The sequence below is a fragment of the Podarcis tiliguerta genome (assembly GCF_965153285.1).
Source record: "Podarcis tiliguerta genome assembly, chromosome: 4".
In the NCBI taxonomy this organism is placed as follows: Eukaryota; Metazoa; Chordata; class Lepidosauria; order Squamata; family Lacertidae; genus Podarcis; species Podarcis tiliguerta.
Genome location: NC_139537.1, coordinates 54,767,722 through 54,787,851, shown reverse-complemented (window position 1 = coordinate 54,787,851; position 20,130 = coordinate 54,767,722). Strand labels below are relative to the sequence as shown.

Below are 20,130 nucleotides of genomic sequence, written 5' to 3'. Positions count from 1 at the left end.
CCAAGTGCTGGTGCTGACATTTAACATGCTATGTGGCTTGGGATCCAAGTAGCTAAAGAAACAACTCTGCCCGCAATAACCTGCCCAGGAGAAAGGTTTGAAAAACCTACTGAAGTTAAAATATGCAGCTGTTTCTATCTGCTGTTTGGTATGACTGTTCTTATTGTTCTTATTTTTTTCCTTACTCTTCTTATTTTTTCTTTGAAAAACAATGGAATTGTTTCGTGAATGATGGTATAGAGATCAATAAAAATAAATATTCCACACTCCCTACATCTAGCTAAAATCCTAGCAATCAACTAATAACACCAAAATACCATTTGGAAATAACATTGTTCACTTTATCCTGTGATACACGATTCACATTCAGGCTACAACAGCTGAGCATATGCTGCTGTTTAACGTAGGAGACCACATTATTACATACAACACTTTTCCACATTGGAGTCAGGGTAATTTTCTAGTACAGTGGTACCTCAGGTTAAGTACTTACTTTGTTCCGGAGGTCCATTCTTAACCTAAAACTGTTCTTAACCTGAAGTACCACTTTAGCTAATGGGGCCTCCGGCTGCTGTCGCGCCGCCAGAGCACGATTTCTGTTCTCATCCTGAAGCAAAGATCTTAACCTGAAGCACTATTTCTGGGTTAGCAGAGTCTGTACTCTGAAGCGTATGTAACCTGAGGTACCACTGTACTTCATAAAAGTAACTGCATGCCTTAATGCACTCCAGACAACCTGTGAAGCTATGAACATGCCTTTATTACTCGACCATATTCTCATGTTGGTATCTGCGAATACATCATGGATTATGAATAGCTGGAATCACTTGTTCATGGTTGGTTTCTAGAAATTGTCGACCAGAGTTATTTGGGACATACAATGAGCTGCTTCGCAATAAATATTTGCCTAGATATTCATTCAGTTGATCTCAGATCCCAGTAGTCCTAGTATTTGTCTTTTCCCCATAAACAACTAATATTTGAATTTTATATCAATGAAATTGTGCTAAAGGTCATTGGACCATTTGCAATATGACTGCAGCACTTTTACACGTTTACCCTCAAGCCAGGAAAAAAGCCATGGCTGGGATCCACCCCCACTCGCATTCCAATACTTCCATGCATGCCAGAAGTCTATGTTTTATTCCAGTGGCACCCCATGTATTCTTGCAGGATGCCACTCTGAATGACTTCCCAATCCAGAAAGGGCTGTCAATGGAAGGAGGGAGCTTAAAAGTTCCTGTGCAGAAACAGAAGTCAGCTGGTGGCAGATGGATCCTGCTCCTCCTCCCAGGCATCTAAAATGTCTGATGACATTGACTAGCTTAAGATTTAGCAGTATCAAGAATTTACATGCTAGTTTAGAAACAAGAGGACAAAAAGGAATAGCCTGCTTACTCCCAATCATGTTGCTGCATCACCTGTACAAAATATGCCTCTATGAGGGCTGCTCAGTTCTCAGTGAATACCACTGTTTAAATTACTTATGTATGAAAAAGCATTGTCAAAAGTTCATGGAAGTGCAGGCAATTCTTCCATGACAGAGTCATTATTGGAGTCTTCCAAATCTTCATTTTCAGACATTTCTGCTGCACGTTTCACACCCCTCTGTTGTGAAATGGCCATAATATATTTCATGTTATAACAGTTCCAGTCACAACTGTAGAAACAAAGACGGCGGGGGGGGGGGATTAGGTAGATTCAAAGCAGTGCATGTAAGAGCTTTCCTATGTTTATAAAAAGTAGCCAATAATCAGACCACTATCGGCAACAAACTACTTGCATTGGTTCACACATGACACACCCATAGCTTAATTTCTCAAGGCAAACCTGAGAATGGCGCCAATGAAAAGTATTATGTTTGGGCAATATGAAAGTTTATGTCTGTGGATTTTAATTGATGATGCTTCATTGGCACACGCAACTAATTAACCACGATCTTTCTTACTAGCTGCTTCTGCAAGTAAACTCCATGTTGCAAGATGCTCTAATGCTGAAATAACAAACCATCAGATCTAAGATATATGGTGGCTCTCTGGCCTGCCAGACTTTCCCCAAGCCCTTCCCCCACCCCAGCTTCACTTTCTCCATGCTCTTCTGCTGATCAGTGCAGCCCAGTGAGGAAGCCCCATTTTCATCTCCACAAAGACACACCAGAAGGGTGGAATTAAGACAATGGGAAAGAAGACCTCTTCCTGAACTAATTGGAGCAGGCTTGCTATTGGGCGCTGTTTGTTAAGGGTATGAGATTATGAGTCTGGTATGTACTCTGTGTGTGTGTGTGTGTGTGTGTGTGTGTGTGTGTGTGAATGGGGAATGCATGTGTGCGTTCAAGGATGGAGTACAGGGCTGTCCCTACTAACCCTAGTAGTATGCAGCCCCCAACTACCTACTCCACCCCTGAAGGAATTCAGTGCTGGGAATGGCAGGGGTCCTTAAGGCAACAGGAAGAGGTCAGTGAGTGAATGGCAAGGAACTTGACAGAACAAAATCACACAAACCTAGAAGATCCCAGGAAAAATTCTCCACAATACAATGTGGGATGTTAGGTGGAAGGAAGGGGGAAGGGAAATTTCATTAAGAAATGCTCAATATTCTAGTCAGAGTCATCTCTTTCTACTGGGAAGAGAAATTATTTGAAAGAGAATGCAACTGAACAAAATACGTACAGTTTGGAAACGTCTTCAAAGTGACGCTGAATGCTCTTCTGAAGGAACTGAATGGTGGGCAGCAGTTTCTCTGACCTGCAAAAGCAAACAAAAAACTTAACTCTTGGTTTGTAAAAATCATTCTGTACATTTTAAGAATAAAAAGGGCTAAATTCAAAACTTCAAAGTGTCAAAGAACTGAGACAGCTGTGAATGGTGACTTACAATGAAACAACTACTACTTGCAGAAGTGGTAAATTATGTCTCTCTCACACACATACACAATATTCCTACAGTTTAAGGTTCTGTCCACTGTGGCAGCTACCTGGCAATTAGGAATGTAATTTTCAGTCCAGTCACCTTAAAGGGATAAAATTGGTACAAATACCAATTTTGCTAATTCAAATTCACAGTCTAAAGAATGATATTTCGTTTTCTAAAGCTAAGCAGATCTGGGCCCAACCAGTTCTGATGGGAAACCATTCTAAATTTCTTAGATAAGGGCAGGATACCAGTATGTCTTATTCTCCCTCTTCCCACACCCTTATCCCCAAGGTCACTAACCTTGTTTTTAACTTGCATCCATGTAACATAAGCAACTTCTGAGTCCAGATTAGATAGAATTCCAAATGACGAGATGTCTCAAAAGAAGAGGCTAAAAATTCCAGCATTTTTTCTATATACACTTCTGGAAGCATTGAGGAGATTACTTCAACTGTGGTTTAAAAAAATAATAAGTTATTAGCTTAAATCACATGTGCAAAATCTTAAGTTAAAAAAACCCCAGTATATTCTATATGATTCATCACTAAGCTTTCCAGTTCCAAGTTGTTGTTTTTTAATTAAAAAAAGATATCTCCAGGCAAAGGAAATCCAAATCAATAAGCTGCCATACCTCACGATGCTATTCTTTCCCTATTTCCCCCTCTTTCTAGATTCAGGTAGGCAGCTGTGTTGGTCTGACAGAGACGAAATATAAGTTTGTTCTTAGTTAGTCTCTAAGGTGCTACTGCACTCTCTCTCTATATATTTCCCCCCTCTTATTCTTGCACACATGTCAAGCACCTGAGATCATTTGGGACTTCGTATACTTCCCCTGCTCCCTAATATATAGGCAAACCAAGTATTGGAGAAGTCTTAGAACTTCAGGAAATCTAGCTTTCTGCAACCACCACATTAGACTGGCAACAGAATTCCAGCTTACTTTCATTGTATGGAACAGTTTCTAGGACCTCCTGAATCAGTTTCTTCTCATTCAGTCGAAAAGACATGACAATCGCCTTGGTGTACTCCTTCTGAACCAGTACTTTACGAATACTGCTAGGGGTGATGTCAATTTCTAGGTCGTATGGATCAAAGACCAGACTAGAGTCCAAAGAATAGATAAGAAGACCTTCTGTGGTTGTTGCTGCCCAGCTTCGTCCTACAAGAGAAATATTGCTTGCGCTAGTTAAAATTGTTCATGTCTGGAAGGAGGAATATTGGAAAATTATATTAAAGGCAGCTTTTATAAACCATGATCTTGAAGAATAAACCTACGTGTACAAACAACTTTATTCTTTAACTGTACTGGCTGGCATAAAACATGTACTTTCCACTAGTCAAATCAAAGTGCAAATAAGTGACAAATATCTAGTAATTATGATTAGTTATGCTGTTCTAGGGGTGAACTAAGACAGCCATCTCATTCCAAAGCAAGTAATGGTGGGAACTGTAGTTTAATTCAATTCCCAGTTCCTTTAACAAACTACAGCTTCCACGGCACCTTGGGGGAAGCCCTGTGCTTTAAATGTGTGGTGTGACTCTACCCTGCCCCTGTCACTGCAGATCCTTGTTTCTTGAAGTTTCCTTCACTACTCCTTCCTGCTGCAAATGAAAGGCAGAGGTCTGACTGGTTGCCTCTCAATGCTGATGGCAAGAGATGGAGGCGCAAAACAGCATGTGAGGAGTGTTAGGGAAAACACTCAAGGCAGAGGCATAGCATGGGGAGGGCCAGGGGCGCAGGATTTTGAGGGAGCACAAGCACACAGGGATCCCCACATGTTTCATATGGGGATCAATTTTGTGTGGATACCTATTTAGACATTTGGAAGGCTTATTAACGTATGTTTAATGGTGGTCTATCTTTAGTATTATTTGTATATGGCAGTTAGAATTATCTCTCTTTCTCTTCTTTTATTTCCTCTTTTTCCTTGTTCTTCTCATTAAATTCGCAAACAAAAAAAATATTAATAGCAATTTTTAAAAAGACAGCCCCTTCCATTTCTTTTAAGCCACCACAACCTGATCCTAAAAGCAGCAGCACACCACTGCCAGCTCCCTTCTAAAAGCACCCACCGGTAGGAGAGAAGCGGAGGCAGGTCACTCTTATTTCTGGTTTAAAGGAGCGAGAACTCATGTCACCTGAAACAAAGGAAAAGACAAATTTAATGAACTTCTTGAGTTAAATATTAACTTTGCATGTATCAACCATGAGAATCCATGTTAATTCCATTTAGTCATCAGTACAATATTTCTATAAAGGTTTAAAACTGTTTGCCAGAGTAAAATGTTTAAACAACATAGTGAAAACTACATTTTCGGCTCTATCCAACACTGAAAGCTTCACACAGCATACAGTGGTACCTCGGGTTAAGTACTTAATTCATTCCGAAGGTCCGTACTTAACCTGAAACTGTTCTTAACCTGAAGCACCACTTTAGCTAATGGGGCCTCATGCTGCTGCCGTGCCGCTGGAGCACAATTTCTATTCTCATACTGAAGCAAAGTTCTTAACCTGAAGCACTATTTCTGGGTTAGTGGAGTCTGTAACCTGAAGCGTATGTAACCCGAGGTACCACTGTACCTCCCTGCATGCAATAGAACTTCCTCTCACGTACCCCACCAGTCCCGCTGACACACTCAAGTTTTTGGAGGGCTGGGGAACCCTTGGAGCAGCTTTTGCTGATGTACCAGAAAAAGAGAGGCAATGAAAGTCCTGTTGCACAAGTGGAACTCTGCTTGCGCAGTGTTGGATACAACCCATTTCCTTCCCTATCATCACTGTCACTGAACAGATTGTTGCAGTAATGTCTAGGAATCTGCCTATCCTTCTGATTGCAGCGTTGGATGGGGCTGATGGGAGCGGAAACAGATTAAGACAGGTAAACTGCGAGAGAACACAGGAAAGAGGCAACAGGGACAACTTCACAAAACAGGGATGGATGTGAAAATGCTGGTGGCGACCACAGTGCTCGAGGTACTGAATCACTGCCCTAGAACCATCACAGAATGTGAAACTGATGGCTGCATCGACCTCAGCATTCAGAAATCTTAAATTCCAAGCGCCCATTCTCACACAATGGGTTTCACTCTTCAGGAGATGTCAAAAGAAGACAAAGTGCTATTAGCTGGACTCCCAGCTTAAAAACAAGGTTTGATCACCGCTTTAGGAAGTAAAAGTGAGAAAGCATAAACAAAAGGCTTGCTTTGCATGTTCTCACCCTTTCCATTCCTCCCCGACTCAGCAAGGGAGCTTCCTAGCTCACAGAGTACCTGGCACACATGAAACAGCAGATAAGCTGAAAATTGTGAAATGGAACAGATACCTCTTTTAACTCCCGGAAGAGGGATTGCAACATTATCATCATCCCCAGTTCCTTCATCTATTAATGCCATGCTACCAAATTCAGTCATTTTCCTGCGATCCAAGTACTCCTGTAAAATTGAAAAACAACAACATTGCAAAGCTTATATTCTTCAGGTAGAAGGCACATGAATTCAGGTAAACTATTTGGAATTTCTATAATGTTTCAGAATATTTAAAGGGCTACAGCATTTGCTCAATCTCTATCCCTCCAAATCGAAGATGTGCCCATGCTTTCTGGATAAAAGTCACGCACTAGAAAGACAACATTGGTTCATACCAGAAATAGATTGGAATGTCATAACAAAATACTTTGGAGCACAGATTTGCATCACTTGGTCCAAAGACTGGATTCATTGACGGATTACAACTCAGGTTGCCACAGGGAAGCAGAAGCACAAACATACTTCAGTTTAATAGTGTCATATAGATCATACCCAAACATATACAACAAATAAGGGGGGGGGGGAATCAATCACTAACCTCCATTGCATCCAAAGACAAGTTGCAAGATATTTCAAATTTCTTAATGAGCATCTGTTCCTTGACATGATAAATGCAAACAAACTTTGACTGCCCTCCTGCTAGAATACACTGCCCATCAGCTGAGTAACATAGAGTAGTAAAAGATCTGGGGAGGAAAACAAAGACATGTTAGATTTATGTTATAAGTCAGTCCCTCCCACCAAGAGAGATATTCTGGTTATGCTGCAGATAGATGTCTGTTGTGCTAAGAAATTAGGTCCTCATTTCTCTACCCAACCATCGCCATCTTAAAATCATTTTTTCATGAACTAAAGAGACTCAACACATAATAGAAGGGCAGGATTGAAATAAACAATGTTGTGACAGCCTGAATACCACGGGGTTATTAATTATAGTAGAGCCTTCTATTTTATTAGTGGGAGATTAAAAAAAAGAGAAAATACTCATATCGCCTGACATGTCCATCACTGTTTAAAAACCTACCTGCAATAAGTTCATTCTTTGCAAAAATTATCTGAATAAGTTATCTGGATACAGTCCTTCAAAACATACGCCTGCCATTCTCTTACTGCCTTTGCCTGCTAACATGGTAAGAAGGGTGCTGAATGAGCTCTAACAAATTGCAAGGTTACCTTTCACACAGCAACAAGTAAAACCTAAGACTCTGACTACAAGCTCATAGCTGATGGGAGCATTAAGTCAGATGACCACATCTTAAGAAGTTATCAAAACCAGATACTAATACAATCACGTACGCACACCTTTATCTGCAGTAAGGAGACACATTTAATTTACAAAAAGTCAATAGGATGCACAAGAGAGCTTTCAAAGGCAGCAAGCAATGCATAAGCTTCCTACTTCTCTATTAAAACTAGTCTAATAAAACTCAAGTTCACCAGATACACAGGTAGTTAATTCCAACAACTATATTAAGTATCCCTAATTCAAAGGAAGAGAGCTAATCCTTCCCAGAATACGGTCACAAATGGGTTAGATGACACTGGAGATCCCTCCCAACCCTGTGATCAAATAGTCAACGTACTTATGTAACAAGCAAATAGAAAGAGAACCTTTCCAGTTGACGCTGACACAAAACCCCACACATACAGGATAAAAAAGAATGTAAGTTTCACCACCACCACCCCTCTCCATCCCTGACCTTATACTGTACTCAACACTAAGGTCTCATAACAAATGTAACTGATCTGTAGAAAAGACTTTACAACCTGAAAAAAGAGACAAGGCATGTACTTCTGTAAACCAAAAAAAAATTTTTTTTTTTTTAAAAGTCTACCTACTTCCCCTTAGCAGATTGCTTGGCGGTTATTTTGTCCAGCTCTTTTCTGCCCATCTGAAGGTCATGTCGCCCCACAATTGATCCAGTCTGCACAGCATTTTCATGGTCCCAGAAAGTGATCTGTCCATCCAAGGAAGCAACTGCAAGTTCATTGCCATCCGGACGAAAAGCAACAGCGAGCACTGGAAAAGGTAAGGGAGCAAAACCAAAGTCACACCTTCCTGTATGTACATTTCAGCCACATTGCCCTCAGTTGTTAAAAACACACACACAGATAAACTCAATGAAACCAGATTCAGAATTTCCAGAAATCACACATGAACACACACGCTCAACACATAACATATCCATCGTCACAAAGACGATGCTGAAGTCGTGCTGAAACATAACCATTTATCCTGGCATTTTTTTCATTTTCATTTTTTTCATTTCTGAACCTTTTGCAGTTTACATTTTACAGCAGGTACTGCTGACACCTGCTGTACCAGGTTGGTTGGTTTTTAATGCAAATGTATGTGTATTGCCAAGCTTGTATGCAATGGAGATTCAATGACTGCATTTACTCATTTTAATATGAATCTTATAATGCTTGCTCATTGACTGTTTCTCATCTGATCCTTCAGCTTGTTATTATAGTATTTATTGCAGTTTATGGTGCGCTGCATGCTTTACAACCCACCCTGGGAATGGGCAACAAAGAAGGGAGAGACAGAATTGCTTCAAGTAAATACAAGTAAACACAGATGTACTACCTGATGAATTAAGTTCCAGTTGTGAGGAAAAACCTGCATTATATGCAAGCTTTCTTCCCAGAACCTAGGACCAATTGAAGCTTTAACCAGCCACCCAACATCACATGGAGAACATAGCTACCTGCATTCGCACAAGAGATTTCCAAGGGACTCACCATCCGAGTTCAGTGCCAGTGTTTCCTTGGTCCTCCAGCTATCCAGCATATCCCACAACCTGACTGTCTTATCCCAAGAGGCACTTGCTAGGACACACTTGACGGGATTAAAACACAGGCTACTGATGGGGCCTTCATGACCAGCTAAGACCTAATGGAGAAAAGCCAATTTGATTTCTTTTATACATGTTGGTTTACACAGGATCTTATACAGGAAAAAAATAATCCACAGATGGAACTAAATGCATGCAAAACACATACAAAATGCAAAAACTGCACATCAGAGATACCATTACCGGGTTGCAATTCCCAACATTTAAAGTTACTATAGTATATGACTTTTGGGCCACATTTAAAATCAGCAAAGCACATGACCAGATCCTTCTAATGCACCACCAAATCAGAGCAAGGATCCAGGATCACAAGCACTAGGACTTTCAATACAGAACACTAGAACAATCACTGTATCGCCATCACAGCTGTGGTTCAGCATTGCGAGACATGACTATTTGGCAACAGATATCATTGCCAGATTCAGCATGGCAGCACACACAGAACAGCTAACATACATGGGATACATCCTTATATTGAATGATCATAATGGGAGTGAAAACGATAGGCAGACCTCTCTACAAAGGATTCTGTTGAAGCTATGAAGACACAGGGAACACCAAGTGGGCACAGCTGTGCCGATCAGTAGGGTTAGATGTTAGAAGCTGAATTTAGATGCAAAAACTGCACATTAGCTAGTAAGATAAATTAAAGATGTGCCTATTTTTAATCATATTTTTAATCACGCTCAACTCACTCAAATTGAATGATTCTTTTAAATCCTGCAAATATATACGGTCTCTACTGTAAGGATGGAATCAGCCTCAATTAAAAGGAGTTTCAAAAGGTGTTGAGACAACCAAAACAAAATGTCTCTTACATCTAAGAGTCGCCCACTCTGCACTGACCACACAAATACTTCAAAGGAGTCCTGAGAACCAGCTGAAACAATCTCGCCACTGGAGTCCACAGCCAAGCAAGAGAATTGTGTTGGTCGTGGGGAAGTGAAGGTGCGGAAATTGCGGTACCTGTTTAAAACATGCAGGAATGTGATTTAAGGAAGAACTTTGGTGCCTGTATACTATTCTAGGTAAAAGTCCCTCAGTGATATCACAAAAAGTTTTGGAATATCCCAAGTGAACAACTGATTACCTTAAATAAATTATATTTATACAACCAAAGCCTAGGCTTCTCCTCAATGGAGAAGCCTAGGCTTTGGTTGTTTCTGAAACTGGGTGCAATTTTTCTACTGGATACTTTCAAAATTATGAAATGCTCAATGGCACAAGAGGAGTGTACCACATATAACCAAACAACATTCTAGATATTAATATTCCCTCTGAATTCTCTGGTTTTCCACTCCAAGCTCAGGGAAGAGAGAATTTTGCTAGGGGGTAAAAGAATAATTTACCTGTGCAGATCAAAAGCTCGAACTGTCCCATCTAGGGAAGCACTCAGAATGACATATCCTGAAGCAGTAAATGTTACAGCAGATATACTGCTTGTATGTTCTGTAAAAGTTACAAAACAGAACCCACTGCTGGTGTTCCACACCTTCACCTGAAAATAAAACAGAAAATGCTCCAGTAAGCTTCAGAAATATTCCTTTTCTGGGACTGACACAGTATTGAGATTCAAGTCACTGAAAGAACACTCCCGTACACCACACTTAGCAGAGCTAAACTTCCAGGAAAGTTAAGCAAGCCATTCAAAATCACACATGCAGAAGCCCAAGGACATGAATTTATCATTTTGTTGTCAGTTGGAAACATCACTGACAATATGATCTGGCCAGACATTACGAATCGCTACAGCCAACCAAGAACATGGTCAACTTCCATGTTACACAGCTTTGCTTCTGCTCCAAATATACACTAATGTCTTTTTTCTAAAAAATAATGCAAGCATCACCCATAGCAAACAGGAATGACAACATATCCAAAATAAATTAAGATTCCTAGCTCCTAGAAGCTTTAAGAGCTCCTTTCTTAGTATCTTTATAGTATATGCCCAGAAATTGCAGATTTTAGAGAGTTACAAACTCCATGCTCAATAACATGCGGCAAACTTACTTTCCCATCATCTCCGCCAGTGACTAAGTACTGCCCATCTGGAGAATATGCAAGAGAAACCATGCTGTTGAAATGGCCTTGCTGCTTTAGCACATAGGACTCGCTCTGCCATTCCCAAACCAGAAGCTGCCCCAGACCTGGAAGGATAATGACAAGTAGTTCAAACTCAAATACAACTAGTCAATGTATACATTTTCCTGCAGCACCAATAGATAGAATACACCAACAAACACAAAGCTAAGTCTGTAAATTGCAATTAATGAGTTCAGAAATATGGTGGGTGTAAGAACTGCACCAATCAAGACTGGCCAAACTGGATTAGCATTTCACCGCTCTCAGGGTTCAAATGGATTCTTATTTTTTACACAAGCTTGTGCTTGCCCATATTCACAAGGACAACATGATGCATGAACTGGCAATGCAACACACATTGCCATGACCAAGCCTTATGAGGAGGAATGGTTGAGGAAGCTGGGTATGTTTAGCTGGAAAAGAGGAGATATGATAGCCACCTTCAAATATCTAAAAGGAAGCTTGGAGGAAGCTTGTTTTCTCCTGCTCCAGAAGCTAGGGCCCAAACCAATGTATTCAAGTAACAAGAAAGGAGATTCTGACTGAGCCTGCTATTGTTCGTGATTTCATAACCCAGCTTGATAAAGAAATGGGTCCAACCTCCCTAATTTTGCCTGGATGTGATAACTTTCCAAAGTCTCTAAAGGAGCAATCATATGCACAAGAAGCTGACGCAAAGCAAGCTGGTGTAGGTTAAGAGAGCATGAAGTGAAATCTGATCCAAACACTGTCCAACAGTGGGGCTGCTGCTCTGCCTGAGCACAGCAAGCCTTTCTAGGTGTATTCTATGGCAGGTCATGCAACCAAACTGAATGGGCTCAGGATCCAGCCGAAGTCAGAGAGAGGGCTCTGGTCCTGCCCCTGCCACGACTTTTGGGAACTTACACCAGCTTGGCTTACTAGCTTCACCTCACCTGGCTGAACCTCGACTGAGCAAGGATAAGCAAGTTATGTTATGGTGTCTTCAACAGAATCAGCATTGGGGACTTAACACCAGCAGAGCTGAAGATTTAAGCTTCTCATCCCAGCAGCCCCCAATTTATATCTAAAGGAATTTCCACGGATGAAGTGCGTCATAGGGTTCTCTCAACATAACTGATTGTATAAACAAGCCCTCATTCAACTGTGTCTTATAGTTACGCACCTGCACACCCAAAAGCAATCCAGTCACCAGTACTGTTGATAGAAATAGATGCGATCCTTTGGTCCGAAATGCTAAGTAGCAAAAAGAAAGAAAGAAACTGCTTAAAGCGAAGTGAAATATTTGGGTGCCCATGCTAAAATTTCAGACACATAAAATAATGCATTATTAAGTCATAAGGACCTGTAGATGAAGAAAGGACACTAATACCAGTATCACTCTGTCCAAGCTTATAAAGCAGAAATTGCTTTTAAAGAAAAAAAAAGATTTGTTCTTTCTCTAGAACTACATTTCTCTATAATAAGCAATATCCATACTTACCTTAAAGAATGGATGAGATTGAATTCTGGAAGTTCGTGGAGGTGAAAAATTCCAGACGCAAAGCCAGTGACTAGTAGGTGGATTTTCTTGTGGTAAGCTGCAGCTGTCAAGGTGTTAAAATCACCTTCTTTGTTGAAAAAGTATCTGAGAAAACAATTGAAATATGCTACTGACATGCGTTTAATGCAGAGCATATTTACCACTCAATTAATTTCATAATGCACCAGCAAAAGACCAATGGTACTCTGACATTTTGGACATGAAGTAAAAACAAGTAAAGAAAGGTAAAAGGTAAAGGTACCCCTGCCCGTACGGGCCAGTCATGTCCGACTCTAGGGTTGCGTGCTCATCTCGCTCTAGAGGCCGTGAGCCGGCGCTGCCTGAAGACACTTCCGGGTCACGTGGCCAGCGTGACGAAGCTGCTCTGGTGAGCCAGCACCAGCGCAGCACACTGAAACGCCGTTTACCTTCCCGCTATAAAGCGGTCCCTATTTATCTACTTGCACTTAAGAGTGCTTTCGAACTGCTAGGTGGGCAGGAGCTGGGACCAAACGACGGGAGCTCACCCCGCCACAGGGATTCGAACCGCCGACCATATGATCGACCATATGATCCTAGGCACTGAGGTTTTACCCACAGCGCCACCCACGTAGCCATCTCTTAAAAATCCAAGCAACATCCAACCCACCACTTTTTTAAAAAAACAAAAAAAGATGCTATAAAACAGTCAAAGGAAGAAACAATGTTGTGGTTAACACTGGATACCACCAGCAGTAGCTTCCACCTACCCATGCACTGTCAGGCACAGTGGGGACTCGGCAGCAGAGCAATGCCTGCCCCCACCCCCTGGTTAACCAGTGAATCAGGGGATAGAATTGCTCGGTATGGCATTTTTCTGTTCCACCTCCAACATGTCCACTTCAGATCCTGCCACACTGATAGGGGAAGTCTGAGCCTGTTTCTTATTAACTGGATGCTTGTTAAGGCAGTGCTGTCCACTGCAAGGGAAAGTCTAAGTGTATTCAGTTGAACATGCTTGGAGATTGTGGTGTGGGAGATCTTCACACTTTAGAAGGTTAGAATGCCATAATCCTAATCAATAGTCATGCCTGCAGCACATTCATAGTGTGACAATGAGATAGTCAAATGGAACTGTTTTGTTTTCATATACACTGGCTTTGACTGCATGACCAAGCTCCTGGTTGCAACATATTCCTCCTTTTCTCTCTGGAAGATCACTTACTTGGCAGCACATGAGTATTTTACTCTCTTTCCCTTCTCTTTTTTCTTATGTGAGCTGGCTTTCCCATGGACCTCTTTGCCCTTCTGTTCTTCCATCAACTCTTCATCTAGGCCTTCTGCCAATTCTGCCTTATCTTCAGTTTGATCTTTTGGGGGTCGAACTTTCAAACCATCTAGTTCTGTATCACACTGCCAGACACACAAAGCCCCATCTCTGCTGACAGTGTACAACTGGAACACCAAAACATAATGGTTACCATCATTGCACAACTGAAATGAGCCTTAAGCAGATGAGCTAAACAAACATTTGATGTCACTACGCTCAACTGAGAGTCAAAAGGATACTTAGCTCAAAAGACTGCAATTCTCTAAGAATAAAATGTTCTCTCATGAAACTGTAAAACAGAATCTTGTAAGCTACTTGACTTACAAGGAAAAAAATTACCACAGTTCAGCAAAAAAGCATCTCCCTTGCAACATAGTCATGCAGATCCCCAATTCAATCCCTCATGTCTCCAGATAGAGCTGTGAAAAGCTCCAGCCTAAAAGCCTGGAAACTCACTACCAGTCAGTATAGACAAGACTGAGCCCGATAGATAAATAGTTAGATTCAGTATGAGCCAGCTTCCTGTGTACCTAATTACAAAGACATTATCTTTCAATTTGAACTTATTTGAGAGAAAGCAAGCTTGGATGTGAGATGTCTAATAAACTGAATTTTTAGACCAAATATAAAGCCTTGTTGGGATCCTACTTTATTGTTCTCTTATGTTTATTGTACACTTTTGAGCTCCACTGTATACATACATTCTAAATATATACATTAATTAACTGCCAATGTCCAAAATACATAACAGGCCCCTTCTGGACTTAGAAATATGGGAACATAATATATCTGAGGTGCCGATTGCTGGCTTATTTCTGGGCACCCAGGACATCAGTTCTGGGCACGTTTTTAAAGAACTGCCACTGCCTCCCAGATAAGCAATCTGCAGAAGACCCCTACAGTATGTGAACACCTTGAGGAAAGTAGACTATACACAGCCTTTCATTGACTTGTGCCATATAATTATCCAAAAGCAAAGTACACTAACCATAAAAACCAATGCAATATATATATAAGAGGTACATACATCTAGACTGTTTCCTTCAAAAAAACAGGCAACAATTGCATCCTTATGACCTCCCAATGCATAATAAATCAGATTGGCCCATCGCTCTGCTCCAAACACCCATGTTGACATATCTTTGCTTCCTACTGCAAAACATCTAGAATAAAAGAATCGCCGTTAGAACATCTCAAAAACTACATCATAGTGGATATGTCAACAAGCAGTTTATACTGCTCAACTCTCTATTGAGAGTGAGAGGCCTTTGCAAAGATAGCAAGGAAGGAAGAGACAGATTTGGATCCAAAGGTTCACTGCCACTGGAAGGAAATCATGGGATTCCAAAGCAGTTCCCAGTTCCCGCCATCTGAGTGGATAGTCTCTCCAGTTTAAACTGGGAAAAGGCATCCGGTCGATCCCTTACTGCTATTGGCCAAAGTATGTACATGTGGATATACAAAACAGAGGCAATTGAAATAGATCAGTGGACACTTAATGATATTAGAAACCGATTTAAGTAAACTTTTATAGACAGTGAATTCGGAGAAATACATTATATTTATTTGAAAGAGGAGAAAATTAAGGAGTCATTTTTTATATATTTCAACAACCCTTTTTTAAAGAATGGAATAATTGTATGGAACGATGGAAATGATTGCATTACAAATCTTGTTGGATTCAGAGATCCATGAGAGGATTTCTATTCAATAAATGGGATGTTTCCAGGTCTCAAAGAAGAGTGGGGAAGGCGATTTTCACTGGTCCTTCTCTTCTACAATTCTCTGCACATATACACCCCATCTACTCTGGAGGGTTGGGGAACCTCTGGAACAGTGTACGAAGTGGCAGCAGAGAGCTGTAGGAGGAACAGATTAAAAAAAGTGTGTCCCTCTTTATATTCAGGGAAGCTGGGGCTTGACTGCAGCACCTTCTGTGTAGAGAAAGAATCTTTCCATTTGCAGACAGGTTCTGCTAGACCCAACCCTCTATGTTTACTCTAATAAAAATTGTTTATTAACTCAGGAGTTAACAAAATCTCTATTAACGAATGAAAAATGTGGACATTGGAGAATCCTGAAACAATAACCTGAACTTTTAGCATTACTGTTAAGGGAATTTATGAGGTGAGGCACTGCCTAAATACATTGCTCCTAAAAAGAGCAATGCAAGATTTTCTTTTCTTTTTGCAATGCAAGATTTTCAAATGTATCAGCAGATACAATCAACCCAAGTCGAATTGGCTTTCAATGTATTTGCTCATTTTCTATGTTGCCTTGGTAAACTGCATATATTAAAACTTACTTAGAATCATCTGTCCAATCAATGCATGTTGTTTCGTCATATGCACCATAGTAAGTTGTGTCAAGGACAAACGCATTAAATTCTCGCTTTTTTCCTGGGGCATGGTACATCAGAGCAACGTTCTCCTTTGTGACCACAAATTTCCTGTTTAACATAATATGAAAAATGAACTTAACATACATAATTATTCAGAAGAGAAAGAAAAATGAACAAGATGACGCCAAGCCAAGCAAGATAATGCAGTAGAACTGTGCAGGTTTCCAAGGTTTATACTTCTACACACATAGATAAACATAAGCGAAAGTCTGTATTTACAGCTAGATAGTTATTTGTAATTATAATTTGTAATTATTTTGTCATCAGACACTTTTGTACAAGAAGCATATTGATATTGGGTGTATAAAAGTGATCCAGTAAAAAAGGTCACGTTTCCCACTGTGTCTATTACTTCCCAACTCCTATGAAAAGCAAAATTCAATTCAACAACAACTGGTACTACTATCACTTATACATACAAAAAAATAAAATGAATACAAAACCAGGAAGTTTCTCTTACTTTCCACTTGGGGAAAAACAGACACTGTGCACAGGTTTCTGAAAATGGAACTGATGAATCACAGATTTACTGATCAAGCTGACAAGTAAGGCAGCTCCCTCTGTTGGAAAAAGAACAAACAGATTGAGCATCATTCATATTCAGCCCAATTTCAAACTCAAATTTCTAAATGAAATAAAAGAGTCATGTTATTCAGAGGACTATAATAAAAGCAAACAACATTTTTTGCCTTGATTGTAGAACATAATATATAAAAGATAGTTATACTTAAAATGAATCTAACTGTAACTTATATTTCTGTTAAAAATTTGTGATACTGATTGAATTCTTTTTCATTATATTAAAAATCTAAAATACCTTCATCAACTAATATAGCAAGATTTCCATCTGGAGAGAGTCCCACACATGCGACATTGTACTGGGTTGCCAGTGGTAATGTTTCAGACTTGTTACTGGGAGAGAAGAGGGTGAAAGAATCAATAAAACGTCCAAACAGTGACAGAACTGTATGCAAAATGCTAATCTGTTATACACCTCTGCCCAATCCAGGAAGTGTGAATTGCACATAGAAATACATTTCTGCACACAATACCATGTTTCTCAGGCCAGATTTCCTTTATGTCATCCCACATGTATGAAGGGGAGTGGGACATAGCTACATCCTTCCCAGTGTGAATACAGTGTACTATTCATTAGCCCATTTTATAACTTTGATAATGGAGCACATTCTTTCACTATAGTGGAACAACAGAAGAGACCCAGAAACAGACCAAAGTAGCCCTTTTAACAGTCTGTGTTGTATGCAGAGGCTCAGTACCTCTAGTGATCATCTACTCTTTGAGAAAGCTCATTTATAAAGACAATGAAAGAAGATGCATACTTTTTCAAGTCAAAGACGGTAATTCTGTTTCCCACAGGACTAATCAGAGAGTTCCCATCTGGAGTGAAATTCAGGTTTCCATGTCGGTAGACTGTACCCAGCAAGTTGGAGAACTGAAAAGAGAGAGAAGTGAAGTGAATGCAGACTTAACCAGTAGTTGGTCTCTAAGGTGCTACTGGACAATTTTTTAATATTTTTATTTAAATACCTATGAAGTTTCAAATAGTACAAACCAGTGAGGGGATAAATTAAGAGGATATAGTGCAGAAGCAGCCAATGTGGGGCCCTCCAGATGTTTTTGGACTCCCATCAGCCCTTGACAACATGGTCAATGGTCAAGGATCACGAAAGTTGCAGTCCAACATCATCTGGAGATCACAGCATTGTCTACCTGAATAACGGATGGGATGAAAGAAGAGTATTTGACTTGTAGCCAACTCATTCTCCCAACCACAGGGAGGATGTGCACAGATGCGTCTATCTGTCAAGTAGGAGGAAAAGACGGGAGTTCTGCAAGGAAAAAAGGCAGCTAGGGGATAGAAAATATGGTGCAAATGGAAGTCAACATTAATGTTCAATTTCAACGATTTGTAGCGTGCCAAGTACCAGAGTCAGCTAGTTAAGCAACACATAAAGATAGCAAATTTTGTGTGCATTTGCCAGATTATGAGCAAATGCGGATAGTCGGCAGTGGCGAAGGTCGGCAGGAGAGTTCCTGGCTTCCAAGAGGATTAAAGCTGGACACGCTACTCGAGCAATTTGGCAAGATAACGATTAAAAGGAGCAACAGGAAGGGAAAAGGAGGACAGGGATCACATACTATCCAAAATTTCTCCAGTGAAAACAGGGACATCTTAAGGAAAAGTGGGACATTCCGAGGTCAAATCAGAAACCTCATCTAAATCAGGGACGCCCCTGGGAAACGGACGCTTGGAAGGTCTGGGATCAAGCGGCCGCCCAGAGGCTGGGCCCTCAAGAAACGGGCAGCGACGGGCTCCTCTTGCCAGACCAAGGGCTGCCCAAGCTCCGAGACCCCGACCAGAAAGGACGAAGCCCCCCGCCCTGTAAGCGAACCTTGTAAGCGAACTTCATCCCCGCGTAGATTCCGGCACTCGGTCAGAGAACACATGGGCAGCACGAGTCGGCCGGAAGAGCCTCTTCGTTTTGCTTCCGGGTTCAGAACATTTCCAGGGCGACCTATCTGCTCTCTTTCTCTCGCTCTCTCTGCCGGCTCCTGTTGCGTCACTCAGACAGGGAACCGAAAGCTCCCGGAGACTCGCACTCCGCGTTCCGAGCAACATTCCTCCCCTCCGCTGCCGCCCCAACCCGCATATAATTTGGGCCGGTGGGGAGCAGCGAGGTGCAGCTCATTTAAAGGCTGCTTTCTTGAGCACTCTTTCTCGAGAGCATGCCTCCAGTCATTATTTATTATGGTTATTTTTATAAAAAAATACGTTCTTTTTTCCATACAAGTAGGAGGGTGCTTGTTTCCTTACGCTTTTATAGCGGCAGGGCAGTGGAAGCAAAACCTGCGTTATGCCTGCAAGCTGTAAAAAGTAAAGCGAGCTTAAAATGCAAAAGCGCCCACGTGGCCAGGTTTACTGTTTTCCATCAGGATTGGCACGCGGTCTTTTGCTTTTATTTCAACGTGTCAGGAATGTAGCAGCTGTGCTAAGGATGAGGTAGAGATTGGGAGGGGTGTCGTTTTGTGGCTCACAACTTAATGCACGTGGTCATCCGAAGGGCATAAGCTACTAAATCCGATGTCTAAAATTATCCAGCTGCCCCACTGGCGAGAGCGCCCAGATTTTGACTGCGGTTGTTAGAGCCAGACTAAGACAACTTGCTGGCTGAAGCCGAGCAGCAAATGGCACTTTCTCACCCGCAAGCACGACATCTACTACTGGCGAAGTTATTTTGGCATCTGAAACCTTGCCCTTCCCGAAACCCCACGGAGAACCTCAGCTTCCCTGTCAGTAAAAATACAAGTTTTTAAAAATAATAATAATAAACTAGCAAATTTCTATCTTTCCGTGACATCCAAAATAAGCTGCTTCACTCTTGCCTATTAGTAAAGCCCGGAGAGGATAGCATCGCACAGTCATTGCATGGGCACCACAGCCTATTACACCCTCTCCCATAAGGAGATGATGTACACACTATTTTAGCCCTTTTTAAACACAAAGGGTAATTTTTAAAATTAATACCAATATAGAAGTGGGTCCTGTGCAGAGTGTCGTAATGACTAATACCTACATACATAATTTTATTTGTATGCCGCCTTTCCATAGCTAAAACCATGCTCAAGTTGGCTTAACATTTAAAAAATGTATACAGTATAATGAAAATAGTAACAAAGAATAAATAAGACACATCAAAAAGTACACAACTAAAGAGAACAGTTTACACATTAAATCATTA

General features: G+C 40.9%; 1 protein-coding gene across 1 annotated transcript; it reads right to left on the bottom strand.

Annotated features, from left to right (window-relative positions):
• Positions 1–739: 739 nt before the first annotated feature.
• On the bottom strand, positions 740–19,206 carry PWP2 (PWP2 small subunit processome component). Its single transcript, XM_083437312.1, has 21 exons — positions 18,784–19,206; positions 17,710–17,822; positions 17,187–17,281; positions 16,830–16,929; positions 16,274–16,417; positions 14,996–15,131; positions 13,864–14,093; positions 12,621–12,764; positions 12,303–12,373; positions 11,087–11,223; positions 10,426–10,574; positions 9,895–10,042; positions 8,964–9,114; positions 8,058–8,238; positions 6,757–6,904; positions 6,236–6,344; positions 4,986–5,051; positions 3,853–4,071; positions 3,213–3,363; positions 2,670–2,744; positions 740–1,660 (listed from the first exon to the last, which is right to left on the bottom strand). Exons 1-21 carry the CDS (start codon positions 18,799–18,801, stop codon positions 1,513–1,515), a joined length of 2,733 nt encoding a protein of 910 aa, XP_083293438.1. The 5' UTR covers positions 18,802–19,206; the 3' UTR covers positions 740–1,512.
• Positions 19,207–20,130: the final 924 nt, after the last annotated feature.